Consider the following 20,582-nt stretch of genomic DNA (forward strand, 5'->3'; position numbering starts at 1 on the left):
TTTTTTCTTTCGAAGAAAGCTTCGCGTTTCATCGTTTTCTGCATGTGCCCTCCCATTTTATAAAGTTGGCTTTCCTGCAGTGCGTTTTCACGTTGAACGCCACCGGTGAGGCATCGAAACTTTCACTTTAAGGTATGTCACCACCTTTTTCAAAATTTTTTTTAATTTCAACACCAAAACTTTTATTTTACATTGACCTTATGAAAGACCGTTATAAGTGGTATTTAAAAAAAAAAAAGAGTGAAAAAAATTATATTGGCACTTGTTAGTGACGAAAAATTGCTCAACCCTAGCTGTTACGCGAACATTCATAACTTACGAAAGCTGTGCAGAAATTGTAAACTATTCGGCACAGGGGTACCCAACTATCCAGGTTGTGCAACTAACTAGGATCTTTGCGACCCGATATGTGGGAATCAAGTTACAACAAAAATTCCGAAGAAAGCGAAAAAAATTCGGCTTTTTTTACTGGATTCTATAAAATAAAACTTGATTATATAAAAACTTACCATTAGTTTTCAATTATCCTAGTTCATTGCATACGTTGTAATAAAGAAACGAGTAGGGAAAGTTTAATTAAAAATGCTGCATTTATTTAGAAGTTACGACTGTTTGCGTAGCAAGAAAGTACAAAAAATCAAGTTTTGAGAAAAACAAGAATAAGGTTTTCCAGTCCATGAACAAACAAGAGAATCACATCGTAGAAAGTTAAAATCCATCTGGTTCATAGCTAGGGCCCTCGTTAGCTGCAACACACTCTCGTTTGGCTTTTGTAGCTGCCCATCTTTTTTTGCGGAGTTGTTTTTCCTCATCCGTTGAGTGACGCTGGGCCTTCACACGGTACCGGTCACTAGTGCGACATGCTAAGAGAGTATGGTGGCCAGGTTCGATGCCTGCTTCTCTCAAAATATCAGCTGTGCTTCTGCTGCCATTATTGAAGTGGCACACAGCGTCATATGAACCAAAAAGTAGGACAGGCAAGCCCACGTGGACCGTCTTTGGGTACCCGTTGCCAAATCATACTGTTGAAACTCTCATTGGCATTTCGGGTTTTTCCGTGCAGGCACTTGCTTAGGAGCTCCTCCTTACAAAGGTCAGCATACACTGGCTTCACTTGGTTGAGTACTTCGTCGAAAAGGCCTCCCTTGTGCTTGTAGCATCCACCACCGAGTGCTTTCTGTCGATTAAACCCGCACCAACTCTCGGGACCCAGGGGACACAGACCATGCCTTGGTGCTTCATCTTTTGAACTGCAATGGAACAGGCTTGCTAATGTTGCTTGCTTCATTGCGTGCAAGTCTCCCACATTCGCTCTGATGGCAATACCATAGTAGTTCTGCAGCCGGTCGATGAGAACATCGGTTAGCTTTCCTTTGACTCCTAGTCCACGAACAGTTGTTTTTTTCAACTTTCGTAGGCGGCACCCTACTCGCTTCTGTACATGTCCAATGCACTCCAGTTTCCGCGCGCTATTTGGCCCGTATATGTCCTTTACTGCCGCGTGGCTCTTGGAGTCGCCATCTCCATAAACGTCTACATACTTTAATTGACGACTTCTTTCTGCACGCTTGAACATATGATAAAGCCCTACGGCCTCCATGCCACCAGCACTACCGGTGTAGTTCGCCTGGCACTGGGTATGGTTTGCCTTCCATTCTATAAATTCAGCACTTGTTGGGTTCAACTTGCTTTTGAAATGGCATGCCCTACATTTACTTGACATACCTTCTACGTCAATAACTTTGCCAGTATCAACAGATATCAAGAAGACGCAGCCGTTCAATGAAGAATGTCCACGCCTTTGCCAAGTGCCATCCCCTGATACACCACAGTCAGTAGTTTGCACAACACAACGCACTTCAGCAGCTGCATTTGCCATTGACTCAGACGCAACAGTCTCTGCCGCTTTACAGAGCTTGGTAGATATCTTTTGGTAGGCAGAATGCCAAGGCGGTGGTGGCATGTTCATTACTTTCGCCAGCGTTACAGCTGCAGAATAACCCTTTCCAAGCTGCCGCATTGCGTAGACAAGACGCAGGTTATTCTCAATAGCACTACCAGCTTTTTTTGACGATTGAAAAGAATGTCCAAATGCGCAGGCGTCACAAACAACGATGTATGCAAAAGATATTACCTGCTGCGAGGATTCTTCCAATCGGAGTGACGTCGTCTTGCATTCTGGGCAGGCCAATTTTGCAAAAACAGACGACAGAACCTTCACATCAATAATCCTATTACCTTGCAGTAAAGGGTCTTGTAGGAGCACTTCGCAATTGTTGTCCATGTCCCCAAGCTTTGCAGCACTCGCCGAAACATTGACGTCCGCATGGTCTTTGGTCGGAGCATTCACCGTGTGCCGATTTCCACGAAACGTTCGTTTAGTCGCCTTTTCACCCGGAACTTGGCCATAACTTCTCATAAAAACGTTCCGCCAATGCTTTACTTTCGCTAGTAAAGAGAATCCCGATCAACAGGACGGCCCCGAAGCACTCACCGCAGTAGCATAAAGCGCGCGCAAAGTGAGCACCTCAGACGCCTCTAGCGTCATGCGTCCCCCTTACGGAAGTTTAAAGCGATGTTTAATAAACAGAAAGCATCGCAACTTTATTTTGGATTATCTTTATGTATTAGACCAGAACCTAACAGAAAGAATTCAATATACACCGCTGATTTTCACTGACTTGTCAATTTTTGCTACCACACCACATTAGTTTCGGTTTCGGAACGGTTCACCAGCTGTTAGAACTTTGGCTGTAACTTTTTAACCTGAAAGGATAGAAACATAATTCTTTCTGCACAACATTTTTGAATATTTGGGTATTCTGGAAATCTAAAAAAGAAAAAAAAGTCAGTTTTATAAAAATATGCCTTTTCAAAGGTGGTGACATACCTTAAAGAAGGCACGCACTGCGTCACGAATTTTACCTTATTACTAACTCATATGAAATGCGAGTAAGGGAGAAAAATCTCTAAAATATTTGACACTCCACGTTTGACTTGCTACCTTGCATCATTAAATAATCACAAAGCAAACGTTAATTGCAGTGCCAAGTGACAACATTGATATTCTTTCATTTTCACAAATTCAACACTTGTTTCTGTGTATGTTACTTTATATGTATTCCGATGCGTCCCTCTCACTGCCAGCATTGTATTTTGCTTTTCCTTTCTATGCGCTGTGTTCTTGCATGCTCTTTCTGGTTCAGCTTATGCCAATCCCGCTTATTAATGCATTTTTCGGATGCGGTGTTCCTCATTAAACAACGCATAAACGACGGCTAGTTGGTTGGAGCGGAATTAGCAGCGCCAGGCCACACTTATGGATTGATAAGTATTCTTTTTAGTACATTGGGCCCTGTGTTTCCCTCTGTTTTTTGTGTGTCAACCCATCTTCATATTTTATGAATCGCATACCCATCACGACATGCCGTGCAAGAAGCTGCTCCTACTTTGCGACACGAACTTATTAACCAACATTGTATCATTGCCCTATTTTTGTACTCTTCCCGTTTTTGGTGCTCCTAATATACACTCTATTATTTGGAACCGTCAACATACCGTCCTTTAGCAAGTCGTCTTCCTGAAAGGTTTACTTTCGGGACCTCCTTCTGCCTCACTTGCATAGCTCGTGAAAGTTCACCAGCAAAAAAGTTAAATCATAACCTTTGCCGGTTTTTCGATACTTGCCGGTCTTTGGAGAATACTTCGTTGTGGGCTGCCCGGTCTCGGCAAGATGGTCAGAGTGCATTCTGGATGAAGCGCCTCGCTATCGCTTTCCTGTTCCACTTTTGGAAATGCTAGAATAAAGGAAGAGAGAGCAGTATAATAATCATTATGAGCAAACTCCGCGTATACACAATACCTGTATAAACAATATGACAAACACGTGCTTCAACCCACGGCCATGCTTGCGTGTGTACCCGCCATTACGAAAAGGCGTACGGGAACATTGCAGAATTATTGTAAACTACATGCGCTTTACTTTATAATCAACATAGAGTAAACAGCAAGACACTTCTGCGCAAAAATAACCAAGCCAAGCAAGTCACGCACATAACCCCATAAAATTATGCATACGTGAGGAAGACTGCTGAATAATTCTGAAACGGCCATAGACTTTACTTTATAATAAACATAATGTTAACACTCAGACATTACAAGGCTAAGTTAACTCAGTGCATTTATCCATTCACGTCACCTCTCATTCCTGAAACGTCCGCCTCCGCTTCTGCGTTGGCGGTGTCGACGAAAAATTGGTGCAAGTCATCGCTGAGACCACCGGTAACGGAGGTAATAGTTGGCATCAATGCCATGCCGTTCCGCGAATCGGCTTCATTAGAATCCGCCGAGCCGTCTTGATCACCAAGCGCCCCTCCAGAGTTTGATCCGAGGCCCATCCGCTTTTTCAAATTCTCGTAGCACTTCCGGAGCTGCTTGCAGTCCCGCGCATTGGACGGGCACTCGATTCGAAACTGGCGCGTGATTTGAGCCCACGCGCCGTTCTTGGCAAGGAGTGACGCGGCGTCGAGGCTTCGATTCTCGATGGCGTCCCTATGCGCGTCGACCAGACTCAGCAGCACCGCCTTCTCGTGCGGCGTGAAGTTGGCGCCGCGGCTTCGAAATGGCACCACGGCGGCTGCCATGGCGACTGAGCGCCGCCAGCTCCTCTCGGCTGAGCGAAAGAGCCGCCGCGTCCACTTGTACGCTTCGCTGAGCCTCGCCTGCGCGCCGATCAGACGGTAGCAGCTCGCTCGGAAGACAGCGGTGATGCACGCTGCAGCTCGTTCCACTGGTAGGTTCCTCCTTATTTGCGAGGCTGTCGATTCGTAAATCACACCGATGAAAAGACTTGGCACTGCTCACGTCGTATTGTATAAGCGATGTTTCAAACAAGCGCACAAAGCGAATAGTCAGGACAAAAGAAAGGCAGACGCGGAAGCCACACGGACGAACCTCGCCTCCCGCTCAACCGGTCGGCAGGGCTCCCTCACCCAGCTGCCACAACGATGTCACGTGGACGCAACCGACGAATCGCTGCGCGGGCTCCGGGAGCGTCTGTTGAGGCCGGTTCTGGGAGCGCCTGTCCGCCGCGGCGATCTATTGCTTTCTTTTTTTTTTTTTTTTTGTCGCCGCGTAGGAGCTGAGTGAGAGCTGCCACATTAAGTGGCGCTTGGTCGCGCACTAATCAGCGCTTTTCAAATGTAGGCGGCTAGGTCTGTAACATCCGGCGCCCCAAGCTGCTACAATTCTACTCCTTTCAGCGTGGTAATCGACGGCTTTCTAGCTTGGGATGTTTTCACAGGATTTGTACCTATCTATCAACGCGTAAAATGTATTTTCTTTTGAAGAGAAGTTATGTCACGTCGGCCGTTTTTTATTGCTCACGGTTATCGTTTGGAGCTGTAGTAGCGTTAAGAATCACACGAGTTACATGTTGATCCTACTCATATCATTCCTAGTCCTCAGTCTTGCCCCTATGGCACTGTTACCGTCATGGTTGTGAGTTTGTGGCGACAGAAAAAAAACGGAAGGAGAAACAAACTACGGTTTCATGCGAAATCTGTTGAGCGAGGTATTATAGTAATTCTTTTTGAAGTACTTCATGGCCGCTGTAGCACTCTTTCCATTTTGTTCTACTGTTGAAAAGAAAATGGAGGCGCTTTGTGATAGGGCGGAAAGGAAAACAAGGCATGGGAGCGGTGGGATATAAATAAATCGGCGTTCAACATCGGCATTACAGGATCAAAGAGAGAAGTGGCTTCACATAAGCGACTTTGTTCCGAAAGGCACTCCATTCCTGCTGCACGAAAGGAAATTGCGACAGAGCGGTGGCAGGAGTGCTTTGGTGAGTTACACAGCACTTTGGAACTTACCGTGTAACTCACCGCGGCGGTTCTTCGGCTAAGTTCTCGTGCCGCTGAGATTGGAGGACTAGGGGTTGGATACTGTCAGCTGGTGCTGACGTTTGGATGAATGCGGGAAACAACAATGCCCCTCCGTCTTGATTTTGGAGTACGTTGAAGATTACCAGAGGGTCTAAATTCACAAGGCCTCCTCCACAACGGCACGCAACATAACCAAGGTGCAGCTTCCGCAAGTTAAGCTTCTTTTTAACAGTGCTATTTCAGGCAAAATTCTTGAGTAAAGCTTCCAAAACCTGTGAACAGTATGCTGGATTTCAAAACCTATGCATTGATGCAGTCACATACCTGAGATTACCAGGAGTATTTGACTTGGTCTTACTTAACATCCAAAGATTGATTTAATTATAATAACAACCAAGTATCACCTTTACTAATTTATCGAAACGATTTAGATGAAAAATGGGAGAACCGTTTTAGATATCAAGGTGCATGATAGGCAATTTATGTCGTGTAATGCAGCAAAATTGATTGAACAAATGTTCATGGCAGTGTAAAGAGGGCTGGAATTTGCGGCTTCGTAAAAAGGATATTGCTGATTGCTCCGCTCAAAAATCCGCAGCAAAAAAGTAAAACCCAGCTCACGTACGCCCGGAAAAAATTATCAGGAATATTTACTACTAAAGACGCATGGTAAACATAATATAGAAGAACCTCTGTGTAGAGGGCACGGAGTTTTCTTTTTCAAAAATAACATTAGGTGGAATTCTGGAAATAAGCTGGATTCTGGAATTGGTGACAACGTGGTTAGTTTCAAGAATTGGGTTGTTATTAAGGTATAATAGAAACGTGGGAACTCACCTAGTTAAAGGAACAATGAATCTCTTTCGAACTTTTTTTGAAATCCTGAATTCTTTCAGAACGTTGTCAACAAATACGCCCAGTACTTAGAATAAGAGACCAGAAAGTATATCAGCCAAATGCTACTGCTCTATGCTTATCACATCCTTTGAAACCTGCTCAAAAGGGCCTTGGCGTTCTTTCAGCGCTTGAATTACGTCAATAAAGCAGTGTAGCTTCTCTTGGCCGCTTCTTTTGTGCTGCAGCAATGAACGCGCTCGGTAGCCAAATTAGAAAAAAAAAAGCCACAAAAAAGCAGGAATGGAAGGCGGATAGTTCTGCTGCGACGAGCAATGCACAAAGTGCCGCTCCGTGCTGTTGATAACTAGATCTATAACAAGGCTTCCTGACGAGAAGGAAAGAGTGAAAGCGTTTATCGGAAGTGTTGCAGAGTTACTTTAATCAATTCAGTCGTATGCCACCAGTCACAACACTATCCCAAGCCGACCGACTCGGGCGAGAGGCGTGACAAGCTATTGTCTCTTGCGCGCAGATACCAAAAAAGTGACTTGGACCTGCTACCCACTCATGAGTCTGCGCCAGATCGGCCACGGGCGGGAGCAGTGCCGTATTAAGCTGGGGGCTGTGGGAGCTGCAGCCCCGGGCCCACCATACTTTATGAGGCCGGCTTGATAATTAAAAAAAAATGTCTGCTAGTGTGCGACATCGGCCACGGGGCCGCGGGCTCAATTTGAACTTCATATTGAAGCTGAGTAATACGTGACAGGCAGGGACGAGCGGAAAGCCCCGTGCCTCATTGTTGACAGAATTCGTGTTCCTTTTGGTGAAGGTCCCGTGCTCTGCTCCGCTCTTTGCGGTACGAGGCATTTAGGTACAGCCTTTTCTGTGCGCGGAAGTCTCGGCACACTGAGAAGCGCCGGCAGAGGAGTAACCATTTTCGGAAAAACATGAACCGTTTGTGCACGAGAAAAGTTCGATGTAATTATTGGCAACATGAACACGTACTAAGGGGCTTGAAAATGTGTGTACACCAGTTTCCATGGGCGTCTGCAAGGGGAGCAAGAGCGGCACTTGCCACCTCCCCCAAGCTACATCAGTCAACACCACCTAGTCAACACCACCTAGTTCGTGGCCAGCCCTCTCCCTCTACTTACACGGTGTAACGGGTTTGCTCCCCTCAGGACGAAATCCTGCCGACGCCCATGCCAGTCTCTGCCTGAAATTTCAGTGCGTAGCAATTGCCGAGGAGGTGCGCTGTTACAACGACCAGGTCAATCAAGCTAGTGGATTATTGGAAGTGTAGGAGGAGGATCTCCACTCGTATTTGTTTGCTGAATCGCGCCGGTTCCTTCACTACACGAAGAGTTGCAGCTGCCACGACATAAACGCGAGCTGTCTACTTAAAATATTAGAGTCAGGCGATGTTGTTTTTGTTTTACCTAATTGTTTGCATTGTCATAGGCTATGTATAACTATTCCTGCAACAAGACGAAAAACGGAGCGCTCGTTTCAAAACTTCCCTTAAACAAAAACTACTTGCACACCACTCTCGATGAGGAGTTGTATTCCTTAGACGTTATGTCGGCACAAAGGGACCCCCTGAGAGATACTTTTTTTGATGGAGCAATACGTCAATTTGCTAGATAGAAAGGCCCCAAAATACCGTTTTGGGTTTATTTGTTCATGTTTTTGCTTAGTGGAGGTTTTTCTGGTTGGCTTGTTTTCGATCCATGTACAGCTTCAAAGGGACCCCCTGAGAGATACTTTTTTTGATGGAGCAATACGTCAATTTGCTAGATAGAAAGGCCCCAAAATACCGTTTTGGGTTTATTTGTTCCTGTTTTTGCTTAGTGGAGGTTTTTCTGGTTGGCTTGTTTTCGATCCATGTACAGCTTGAAGGAAGTTCTTCTTTGTTCCTATTCTTTGACGAGTGATGGAGTTTGAGTTCGAAATGTCTGCGTTTTTCTATTGTATTTGAAGCACAAATTACCTTAAAAAAGAAATCGTTGCAACTGACTCACGTGGTTATTTCAATCATGAAAGGTTGAAAACGGTACAGTGAGTACAAATTAACTGCGAACACGAAAATGTGAACCGGAACATACAAATAGTGCGATGTCTTTCCGTACAGATCAAACTAGCGCGTGGCTTAGTTAAAAAAAAAAAAAGTAGGGAAATGTGGCATTCCAAATATACCGATAGCGCGTCATTGCTTCAACTCCACGAACGGTATATTTTCCAATTTTGCATGTTCCGCTTCATATTGTTCTGTTCGCATTTAAATTGTCGATAACTGTACATACGTTTTGTTTCATTTTATGCATTTTTAACGTTAAAGTTATGGGCTAAGTATGATGTTTATTTTGAAGACAATGCTCTGATGTTCTTTGGCCTGTGCTGCATGCCCAGGCGGTACAACTATTAATTGCAAAATCGCCGTGGACTGCAATTACAACATAGCAACGGGAACGTGAGACAATAGTCTTTCAATAACATCACAATTGAAGCAAAAAAGAGTAGTTTCTCAGGTCCATGACAACTATGTTTATTATAACTCATCAGCGAGCTTAACAAGCGGGCATTGAAAAAGCCAGCATCTTAAATCAGTCGTCGTCATGGGCGTTGTTTTCTTAAGGGCCCCAAGAACGCCGTTAGCCTCGGGCCCTGAAATTCCTTAATCCGCCACTGGGCGACATGATTCCAGACTCTGGAAGCTCCGTAACAAAAAAGCACAGTTAACCTAAATGCGTACAAAAAATAAACTCACGGCAAGAACAGGTAAGTGCACATTGCATGCAACAGAGATCAGTAGACAACAAACAGGGGTCGGACCTATAGCAGCGACAAATCCCGCATACGTTACAGATAAATAAAGAAACAAGCAGCTGGAAGACATGAGCTGCAGAACGAGGCTGCGACAAGCGGCGGCGGGAGCTGTTACAAACGCACAGCACACGAAATGGGAAACTGCCCGAATTAGTATAGAAGAAAAATACAACATGGCTGCGCCAGAATGTTCGCTGTAAGATTCCATGCAATTTACTTAAACAATTAAAGAAATGAATTGGAAAATGACCGGCTAGGCTCCTTGCAGGAGTACTGACATGAACTTTTCGTGTTAGGTTTTTTTTTCGCTTCTGTGGTTGCCTATCGGCCCAACAATCTTAGAATGGCACACGACATCATCGATCAGAGCGTAAATAATTTTTTTACAGCCTCGTTAATTCGTGCAAGTTTCGGTTACGATGAAGCAAACACCGAAGGGGCCGCCATGGCAGGAGGAGGCACTTGACGTCATTGTTCCCGTCACCCCACGGCAGGTTAGGAAGCAAGGGCGTGCGCGCGTCCAGGCGGCCGTGGTAACATGCGCCCGTGCAGCTTGACGTCACTCCTAAAACTTTGACGTGTGGCCACGGCGAAGCAGCGCGTTCCAACATGAGCCCGCGCTTTGGATACGCCACGGAAGCTCTCACGTCGGCAGTTACGGTTGAGGAGCAGATGGTTTCATGCTAATGCCGATGTCGAAAAGGTATCCGTCCTAACCTTTCTGTGGTGTGAAGAGAATAAAATTGATTTAAAATATGTTATACTGAACGGTTAAGGTTGAATCTTCGTGGGTGTTTTTATATACAAGGGAACGGTTTGCATGATTATTTCAGTTTAGAAATTTCTTGTCAGAACTGCTTTAAAAGAGTGGAGAAGAGGGTGAGAGTAATTGCAGTTCTCGAGGTCTTGTCAGGAGCCTGTCAGCCGTGCACACTAAACTTTTTAACACCCTTAAAGGTGCTAAAAGGGTGCACTCAACATTTTGCACCCTTTTTGCACCTTTTAAGGACTAAAACATTGCTCCGGCACCCAATCATGAGGGTGCCACATATTAAGGGGTGTAAATCTTAACATTTTTACACCCTTTAAGGTGCAAGGAGGGTGTACTGAACATTTTGCACCCTTTTTGCACCTTTCAAGCACCCTAATATTGCTCGGGCACCCCACCTCGAGGGTTCCAAAATTCAGGGGTGTAATCAACAGTTTCATAGGGTGCTACGACCGTTAAAGGGGTGCTAAAAAGTATTTCTTCTCGATTGGGGTGTTACCACGGCACCTTATCGTTAGGGTGCCTAAAAGAACGGTGTGTGAATGCAAGCATGCAAAATTGCACAAAAACAGGCTGAATGTTTAAACTGCACATTGCACTATTTCACCGCCCGTTGAGAGAATAAATATGAACTCTCCACATAGACCAGGGGAAAGGCTCTAAAATTTCTGTTCGTAAATTGAACAAAACGTGCTGAATGTTTAAATTCCACTCTGCACTAATCTACTGCTTCGAGTGTATCACAAGGTTCGTTTCGATGTCTGGGTGCACGGGAAGGAAAGGCTACAAAATGCCTCTTGTAGTCCTATAAATAAAACTTTTACGCGAGGCATCGGTGTCCTCAACGAAATCGAATTTACCTAAGAATTTGTTCCCGTATTATTATGCCCCGGGCAAAAATTCCAACAAGACTTTCTTGTTGGGCTCACAGCACGCCTGTGGGGCCAATACGAAGTTCTGTCGGCACTCTATCGTTCCAATAGCCTAGTCTTCCAACAGGGAGTTTAACCTTGATGGCGTTTGTGGGGCCAATAAGAAGCTCTGTCGGAACTCTATCGTCTCAACAGCGTAGTCTTCCAACAGGGAGTTTAACCGTGATGGCGTTTACCGGCTCGCCAACACGATAAGTCAACGCCAACAGACGCCTCGTTCGTAATCAGCGGCGCGAGCGCGCCATCAGACAGAACCGACAGACGCCTTGAAGGTGGTTTTTAGGGCCTAAACAGCAGCGTCTATGTCTGGCATAGACGCTAGACGTCAACGTTTGTGTTCTGAATTTTCCCTTCAGTAAGTAACAGTCAGACGTATGATAACATAACTATGTGAAGATATGCTTTGGCTCATACCACGGCAAGCGCAATCGTTTGTGGCTGCAGCCTCGGTTGCTCTTCGTCCACAACAAACTGAATCGGCTGTACAGCTTTCTTCGAGGGCGTGTATGCAGGGGTTCTATCTTCCTTTTTTGCGCAGGCCGACGGGGGCGGTCGTGTAAAATCATTTTCGCTCGTCGCTGCCGTAGGGTTGCCACCATCCTGGTTTTGGACCGGCGCGACCGGTTTTTTAAACAGCGGGCCGGTTGCCGGTCCATATCTAAAACCAGCCGGTTTTTTGGCTTTTGTGCCGTGATTATGCCCGTTTTGGCGTTTTATAAGCGTCAATTCAACAACTAAGACGATAAATACGTGTCGACAAGCATAGGCGTGCGCACAGGGGGGGCAGGGGGGGGGGCGGCCGCCCCCCCTAATCATCTGAAGGGGGCGCCAAATTTGCCCCATGCCTTGCCGATGTAACACATGAAAGTAAAATTTCTGCTCAGAAATATTTTGTGTGTGTTGCAATTCCATCACATTGAAATAAAAATTTTATAACCATCCCTCTTTGCACTGCGTTCGCACCGCAAGGCCTTCAGTGAGAAGAGGTCGGGAGTTGCTCTGGGGGGGGGGGGGGGGGGGGGCGCAGCGGTAAGACTATGCCCCCCCAAATTGAGAACTCTGCGCACGCCTATGTCGACAAGCTGCGCAAAGACACGCGAGCAGAGAAAATACGCGGGCGAGCGCGCTGCCTCAGATGGAGGGGGACCTAAGGGAAGAACAAAATAACGAAATTCTACCGCCGCGGTCAGCAATTGCGGTTACTTTTCAGTGAAGCACATGCAGAGCGATTAACCAAGCTCTCAATCACTTTCAGTACAAACGTTATGTTGATTTCTCTCTAAGAAAACACTACAATAAATGGCACTGCATGTTAAAAAACATGGCGTCTTTTTTTAACACAATCCCCCCCCCCCCCTCCCCCCCCCCTCCCCCCCCCCCGGAAGGCCCGTTTTTTTTTTCGGGGAAAGGTTGTAACCCTACGCTGCTGTTCTGCCTACCTGCTTGCTGTACCTATTACGTCGCCGCCACCGCAAATCCCCACTTGTTACAAACTCAGAGGTTTTCGCACTGTTAGCAGTCGTTTTACACGATGGGTTTGATGCGCCTGACATGCCAGGAGTGACATCGCTTGTAGTATTAGAGCGACGTTGCTTGTCTGCAAGACGGTGCCGGTCAAACAAGGGTTATCAACGCCATAATTCTAACGGCACATTCCATTTATTTCGTGGCTGCCGTGGCTTGCGCAGAAAAGGTCGGGTTGACTGCGATAGGTTTTCTTTAGTCAAATAATGGAGCTTTGGCTCAATCGCTTGCAGCGCTAGCAATGCGGCCTCGTCTGCAAGACCGGTGCGTGAGAAACAAGCGTTAGGACAGCCAGAATTTCAAAAATGCAGCATAAACTAGACCATCGTTAAAGAAGGCGATGACTAGACACAAGCAACAATATTCGTTGACAACTTACGTAAGTATAGAGTTGTTTTAGGCGCCTCGAACACCGCCCGCCGACATAGCTGTTTGTTAACGCGTCCGTTTACTGTTTTGTAGGTCAATGGTTCGATTCCTCGTCAAACGTGTTTTTTTTTTTTTTTTACGTGAGGGTTTCATTAGCTCCTTTTTTAACGACCAGGGTAAGCACCTGTTCCTTGCTTTCTATCACGCCGACATTTACCGCCCTCTTCCTAAACCCAAAGTAGCTCGTTTTCTCGCACGTTCTCTCTTGAGAAGCCCGCCGTGAAAACAAAACCAAAACAAACGTCAAACCTCTTTACAATATCAGTATATATGTCAATTACTTTATGTGTATTCACTTTTTGTGTTTAAAAACCTTAAATTTAAGTTATAAACACATTTCAGACTTTGAAAGCAGAAAGATAATTACCAACATTACAGTAGTAACACAATTTTCGTCAAACATAGAGGTGCTGCATTTGAAGTCTGGCAACTATCTCTCACTTTTGTGTGTGTTTTTTTATGGCGTTTTGTGCCGAGTGGTTGGTGGCGTGATTTAATATGTTTTATCTATTTCAAGCTTAAATCATAGTTATAGAAGCTGTATGGGTGATGTCTACCCTTCTAACCTACGCGTGTGTTGAACATGGGGACCCCGGAAGAACAATCATCGCCGGATAAAATACTGCGCGTCAAAAGTGGATGACATTGCATCAGAACAAAGCGTGTTCGTGTGTCCGCGAGATGAAGACGACAGTGAAGGAGAATTTTACGTTGGAAACATCGTTTTTGCTCGGGTAAGTACGCATTTTTTATTATTCTGTATTTGGTTGGAACGAGTTCTGGTGTTTATGGGTCAGTAATTCGCTAGACCCCCATCTCGTTTGCTCTGAGAGCCTACGTGAGTTAGTATACTTGTTTGGCGCCCAGTCCACCGTTTCCGCAGAAGTCAGCATCAATTTACGCTGAAGCTAGACCTTGGCTACGATGCTCGCGCTATGGTACACGGCTGCTAATAATTTCACATCACGCAAGGCTCTTTAACACCGGGGCGTTTGTTTATGTGTCTCTCAAACAGTGCCTTTGCGGTTGCAGATCGCAGTCGCAAATTCGCGTGAGTGGCACAACGCTGTGATTAGTCCTCCCTCGTGAATACCCGCGGTATACCAAGAAATAACATGAACAGGAGGTTCCCTGGAAGTGCATGTGAAAACGCGTACACGTGATTCCATGGCTGGCGTCTCTCCCCCCCCCCCCCCCTTCACGAATTCCGTGCAGTGCGCTTCGCAGCTATTGCGCTCGCGAGACCGGCGACCGTACGCCTCGCGGTCTTCGGGCCGCGATATTTGTGCTGTTCTCGTGAAGCTCGACAACAGCGAAATTGCCGTACTCGCTCGCCAACGCGCCCCGACAGCGTACGCGTCGACCGGGTGCTGACGGAGTTGTGCTGGAAGAAAAGCAGGCAAGAGATGAGGGCGCACGAGGTGTAGTTAAACATGAGAATTTACAAAGTGCAAGGTGGAGAAAATAGTATGCAAGGGCCGGAAACGGTGAGAGAGTTCGGGCCGCGCGCCAGCGAGCGAGTGCGGTAATTTACGTTGCCGAGTTTCACGAGTCCGGCACGAATATGACGACGCCCGTCTGAGAGTTCATAGAGGTATAGAATTCACATACGTGCAAATTGAAGGTGAAATGCGCGCATGTGGCCTCGCAGGGAGTTAGCATAGTATCGGGGTAGTGGGGGAGATTTCACAACGCCTACGAGGCGCCTGCCGATTCTGTCAGAGTAGCTCTCGGGAAGTCTGGGGCTTGATATCAGAGGCATATGTATTGTTTAAATTAGTGCAGAAAATTGAGCCAATTCGCAAGTTCTCATTTTCGCAAAACCGCAGGCCATACAGAGACTAACAAGAAAGCTGTAGGCACTCACTCAACTCGATTTATATTGGAGAATTGAACGTGCAGATACAAGTCAGACATTGAAATGGAGGAGCCTCAACTATCACACACCAGTTCCGATTGAAAGCAAGGGATACAGATGAGCTGCTAGCATGCGTTCCATGCAAATTAGCTCAGTAGCTAGCTTTGCATATATCATGCATACCCCACTCACAGTACCTGCGGGTCTAATAAATACATTCTTACTGTGACCTAAATTTCACTTGGGGTGTTCCGGGAATGTTCTTATTAGTGCCTTGGAGGTTACTGTCTTTAAACGATTAAAAATCTACTTGATGTAAGCATTCGTGCTTTGTGTGTGCTCTTCTTGTATTTCAACAAGTGTCAGCACACTCACAGATTATGCACCTGCAGGTGCTGCTGCTGGCTGTCCTGGGTCAGCTGCCTTCCAGTCCAGTTTCAAAGGCTTTGCCAGGGCCTCCCTTGGCCAACCGACACTGCACCTGCTGTACCCAAGTACTGCCTGGCCTTTCGTTGGTGCTCCGTACGCTTTGCCGCCAGGAATGGTCATTCATCCATCATCTGGCCGCTTGGACCACCCGTTCAGAAGTCAGCGCATTTGCTCGACACATCGGTCCAGGCACTGCTGCCATATCGGTGCACCCACCGATTATGTATTTTCAGGTTAGTTATTGCATGTTGTGGAACTTGCCATGATGTATACCTGTTAGCAGTGCTGTGGCCTCTGATTATTTGAAACATTTTCATGAAGCAGTGCTGTGCGTATGGAGCGTGTCATTGCTTAGCAGAGATATTGAAGAGAATCTGGGGCTGACGACTAAAGGGCAAGAAGAGAAATTGAACTGACTTTGAAGCAAGTATTCGTATGTAATCAAGCCAAGCAAACATTTAGGATCTTTCGATATGGTTTTAAACTTGCAATACAAACTGGTCTACTTCAGATCATACTGGTAATAATCATACTATACCGAAAAGTACATCCCGCAGTCTAGAATTCTGACAGCGCTTTTTTCGCAGTCTCTCTGACAGGCACTAATCTCAATGGTTGGAAGATAGTCGAGGTAGCACCAGTCTTTAAATCAGGAGACGGTACTTCACCATTAAATTTCCCTAACAAGCACCATATGCAAGGTCAGGAAACATTTCATCCACTCTCAGGTCGCTAATTATTTATAAAATCACAATATCACATTCGAGTATCACCACGGTTTTCACAAGGGTTACTTGAGAAACACAACTTTCAGGATTTGTTCAGGATCTACATTGATCCATTGACACAGGCTTACAAACTGCGGTAGTTTTTCTCGATTTTTCTAAAGCATTCAATCGCATTGCACACCACAGACTACTTCTCAAACTTCACCCTAATGTCCTCACTTGAGCAAAAGATTTTCATTCTTCTCAAATGCAGTTTACTTCTAATAACTATATACTTCTTTTGCTCGTGCCACTTTGTTGTCCCCCCAGGCAGGTTGCTTGGTCTATCTTCCATGTTGCATATCCTCCCATGTAGGTCTATTTGCAGATGATGTTGTAATTTATCACACAATTTCTTTCAACTACTACTGTCAATGCTTTCAATCTGATCTTAACACAATTAACTCCTGGTGCTGCAAATGGCTAATGTCGCTTATCTCTAAAACAAAGTGCATGACTTTAACGGTGGCAAGTCTCGGATTGTAAATACTTACTTCATTAACAACAGCCTGATTACCTCTTGAGACAAAGGTGTTTTGGTAGGCCGGTAGGGGAGGGGGGATTGCATGGTGGATTTCAAAAGGTACATCGATTGGGAAAATAAGACGTGTGATTAATATTTTCATTTGCACTCCAAAACTCGCTTTATTTCATATGTTTAACCCACTGCCGTGGCTAGGGTGGTGTGCTGTGGAGGCGAATGTCGGTTAGATACCGCTTGGTGTAGCCGCTTTTCAGATGGAGGCAACACGTAAAGACGCCCTTGTTTGGAGATTTCGATGCGCACAAAAATACCCAGATGGTCAAAATTAATGCGAAGCCTTCCCCTACAGTGCTCCCCATATCCCAAGTGTAGCTTTGGCGTGTTAAACCACCGTTTTTTTTTTTCATGTTTTTGGTATAGTACCAGCTGCTGTAGCAGGTGCAACTTAAAGGTAAAATTATACATAATGTTTTCAAGAGCTAAATATAAAGGCCATATTGAAGTGCGTTTATGGGTCTATCTCATAGCAGTAGTGAAAGGTTATATACTCTGGTGCAGGTTAAGAACGCCAATGGCTCATGTGGTGTAGTCCAGTGTTTGACGGAATGCCGTGTAGGCAGGTAAAAGCATTATTGCAGTGATGAAACGTAGGTCACTGACCAAGTCAAGAAAGCCATTTAACGGTTTGTTGCTTGTTCACGGTGAGCATGTGTTGTGGAAAACGAAGCTATATATTGGGCATTATGCGGCGCAATGAGTTTGCATAGATATGGTGCAGATTGCCATCCATTATGTTGATAATGTTGGGCGTCGTCTGAACAATGAGGGACTCGAGCAGTAATCGAGAAGATAGATTGCACTCAGTTGTCAGTAATTTTGTCTTGTTCCAGTCGACCACGTGTCCCGTCCTCTCACGGTGCTCTGCCAGTGGACTTGTTTTTGCATGGCCCTTGTTCACTTCGTTCCAGTGCTGCATTAATCTTCTGTGCAGATTGCCCGTTTCGCCAATGTACACTGATTTGCATTCAGCGCATGGAATCTAATAAACAATACCCGGAAGCTTGGAGCGTGAGAGGGGGTCTCTCACGCTGACAATGTCAGAACGCAGCTTGCTAGTGGGCACATGCACAATGTATGCACTGCGTGTCTTGAAAATGTGTGCGAGAGTTTCACCGATGTGTGGGACGTTTTGATGCAGTCGTTGTCTTGAATATAATGCCTAAAGCATTATATTCAGAAAGAAGCGAAGAGGGTGACTAGCAAGAATCCACATTGACATTAGCAGGCAGAAGCGTCCACAAGGCCTGTGTCAAAACGTGCTGCAATTCTCGTCCTACACATCAATCAAACTTTCGCACGCATTTTCAAGAAACACATTGTGCACATCGTGCAGGTGCCCACTAGCAAGCTATGTTCTGACATTGTCAGCGTGAAAGACCCCCTCTCACGCTTCAAGCTTCCAGGTGTTGTTTATGTTTTGAACAAAAAAAGTGCCATTTAAACGTGACACCTCCTTCCTTGCCGATTTCTGATGCCTGATTGTTCAGTTTGTGGGGATACGTTTAGCAGATTGCTCACATGTCTAACCTGTATTTGTGCTTGAGCAGTCAAACGCTGATGTTAGCAGTGAAGTCGGTGAAAATTGTAGTTTGATTGTAGTTGTGTGCACATTACCTACATTGTGTTAATTCGTAGAAAAGCAAAATTGAGGTAACCCTGCTAACTGTTCCGCATTGCAGCATTTTATTATGCGAACGTTAAGGAGTTCAGCTGCTTGTTAAAGGTGAAATAAACAGTGGTACAAAAAGAAGAGCATCTACTAAACAGAAATATCTTCACAATCGCAGGATGCCAACGGTCCGCCTACCAACTTGTGTCCTGCATCGTTTCTGCTGGCTGGAGTGGTTCATGGAGCATTTTCCAGCTTCTCAAAGTTTGTGGTCAAGCGCTCCTCCAAGTGAAAGATGCCGCAGAGGGATCTTTTGTTTTAATGCCACAATTTCACGTGCTCAGCAGCAAATTTACTCGTAAGGCTTTTTAAATATTCATCACCCAAGAGGGCATGTTACCTTTGTCTTCGGTGGAATGTGTCTGCACTCAGGTTATTTGTGACAGAAACAAGTGGACCACGTCATGAGAGTCATTGAGGCCTTGTTGATTGTGCATGCTTCTGAAATGACATTTTCATTAAGCTGAATACTTTCCACATATTACGATTTGTGAACAAATTATGGTAAAAGTCATGATTAGTTGTACTATACTGCAGGAAGGAAATGCCAACATACGTTTTAAGCACCTCTGATATTTCAGATCGTTGGCTGGTGAGCAATAAAACAAAACTGAAATTTTTTTAAAGTAAAATCAAATATTCGTTGTCACCAGTGCATGACCATAGTAAAAGCTATCTAGTCACCAAATTTAGAATTAGACACGAAATGCCAAGAAAAATAGGGAAATAAGCTAGACAGCTGGCTACAATAAACCAATTCGTAAAATTCCTCAATGTCTATCAAGTGATGATTCAGGCGGGTTAGTTAAGATGTCAGTGGGTTTACACACCCAACTTGCAGGGAAGCACATGAGCTCCCAATATTAACATGTTTTTATTGAAGACCGTCTTCCTTCATTAAGCTGCTTTGCACATTGATGCCAGTCTGATAAATGTCCTGAATTTTTGTTATGATCAATCTTTGTATGGGAACCATATATTTTTATATGATGTCGCTGTGTATTTCTGAAACTGTATCTAGTCACTAATTCCAATTTGTCGTGGTCAGGTTTTTTCAACTAATTTGTAGCTTTTTTAACAATTATGGTATATTTTGTGTGCCTAAAGGAGTGCCTCATTGCATGTTTAGCCTATGTAGTGTTGAAAGCGGACATTTTGCTTCAAAGTGGAATGTCGGGCTAGCAACAAGGTACTTCGCGTGCTGCTCACTTTCATTCATGCCATTATTTTTTATATTATCATTTAAAATTAAAAGCCAACCAATTTGCTGTCGTTTTAATTTTGTCACCTACTTTATACTTTCTTTTTTTTTTCAACTTTGTGTAAGGATTGACTATCCATATTTTTATGATACCAAGGCGTTGGACTGGGCTAGCTGGTACATGTTTGAATGGATGAAAAACCATAGGAAAACCCAGGACACAGAAGAGAACGACGGGACAAACTTGTGCCGTCATTCTGTTTTAACTGTTTCCTGTGTTTACCACTGGTTTTTTATGCATTCAAACATTTTTTATGAGTTTGTTGAACAGTGATTAGTTTAGGTGTGTTCAAACAATTGTTGGCTGCGAAGGCTCCCTGTAGCATTTGTATAAGTGCTCTCTGCTTTTTTTTTTGAGCCAATACCCCACCACCAGTCTTCATGAGGTGGTCTTTTGTAGAAATAAGTTGAAATAAATATTTGTTTGCATTGCTTTACATGTTTTGAAAGACTTTCTTGTTCATTCTTGTTTAATTCAACCCCGTTTCAGAATCCTGCTTAAGGCATTTCCTCTGTTATTTTTTTTCAGAACCAGGAAGGGTGCTCATCCTCGGTTCTTGCTGAAGCAGCAGTATCCATACTTCACACGTGAGCTCTGAACACACAGTAATTATGGTATGAAACATTCTACCAGTATAAGCCTGCTTTGTAGACGTCATTGTAGATGTCAAAGCTCTTGACAGTGTAGTCCAATGTCTGGTGTAACGGGCAATGTCTACAACTTGTAAAAATTAATTTTGTGGCTATAATGTTTGTGATTATTTTAAAATGCACGTCAACTACTATTTAGAATCGCTGTCTCAATTGGCAGCCATTTTCCTGGTGGATACAGCAAGTGAAAAAGCGCATGTG

General features: G+C 44.8%; 1 protein-coding gene, 1 long non-coding RNA gene and 1 pseudogene across 2 annotated transcripts; 1 reads left to right on the forward strand and 2 right to left on the reverse strand.

The window, feature by feature from the left end:
- Window positions 1-708: 708 nt before the first annotated feature.
- Window positions 709-2,419, reverse strand: LOC144179993 (uncharacterized; annotated as a pseudogene).
- Window positions 2,420-3,651: 1,232 nt separating this feature from the next.
- On the reverse strand, window positions 3,652-4,991 carry LOC144179994 (uncharacterized). The gene is made up of 2 exons (XM_077708405.1): window positions 4,199-4,991; window positions 3,652-3,797 (listed from the first exon to the last, which is right to left on the reverse strand). Exons 1-2 carry the CDS (start codon window positions 4,641-4,643, stop codon window positions 3,652-3,654), a joined length of 591 nt encoding a protein of 196 aa, XP_077564531.1. The 5' UTR covers window positions 4,644-4,991.
- An 8,056-nt stretch (window positions 4,992-13,047) lies between these two features.
- Window positions 13,048-20,167, forward strand: LOC144179369 (uncharacterized). The gene is made up of 3 exons (XR_013324209.1): window positions 13,048-13,936; window positions 15,453-15,722; window positions 18,588-20,167. It is a non-coding gene; the product is annotated as an uncharacterized LOC144179369 (long non-coding RNA).
- Window positions 20,168-20,582: the final 415 nt, after the last annotated feature.

The sequence above is a fragment of the Haemaphysalis longicornis genome, unplaced genomic scaffold (assembly GCF_048455015.1).
Source record: "Haemaphysalis longicornis isolate Haplotype H1 unplaced genomic scaffold, Haemaphysalis longicornis Haplotype H1 scaffold_4, whole genome shotgun sequence".
NCBI lineage: Eukaryota > Metazoa > Arthropoda > Arachnida > Ixodida > Ixodidae > Haemaphysalis > Haemaphysalis longicornis.

Bases quoted from the DNA above. Each gene is read 5' to 3' on its own strand.
- LOC144179994 (XM_077708405.1), bottom strand. From the start codon at position 4,643: ATGGCAGCCGCCGTGGTGCCATTTCGAAGCCGCGGCGCCAACTTCACG. The intron at 3,798-4,198 runs GTGACGTGAATG...CCTTTATTCTAG, and splicing joins GGACGTTTCAGGAATGAGAG to CATTTCCAAAAGTGGAACAG.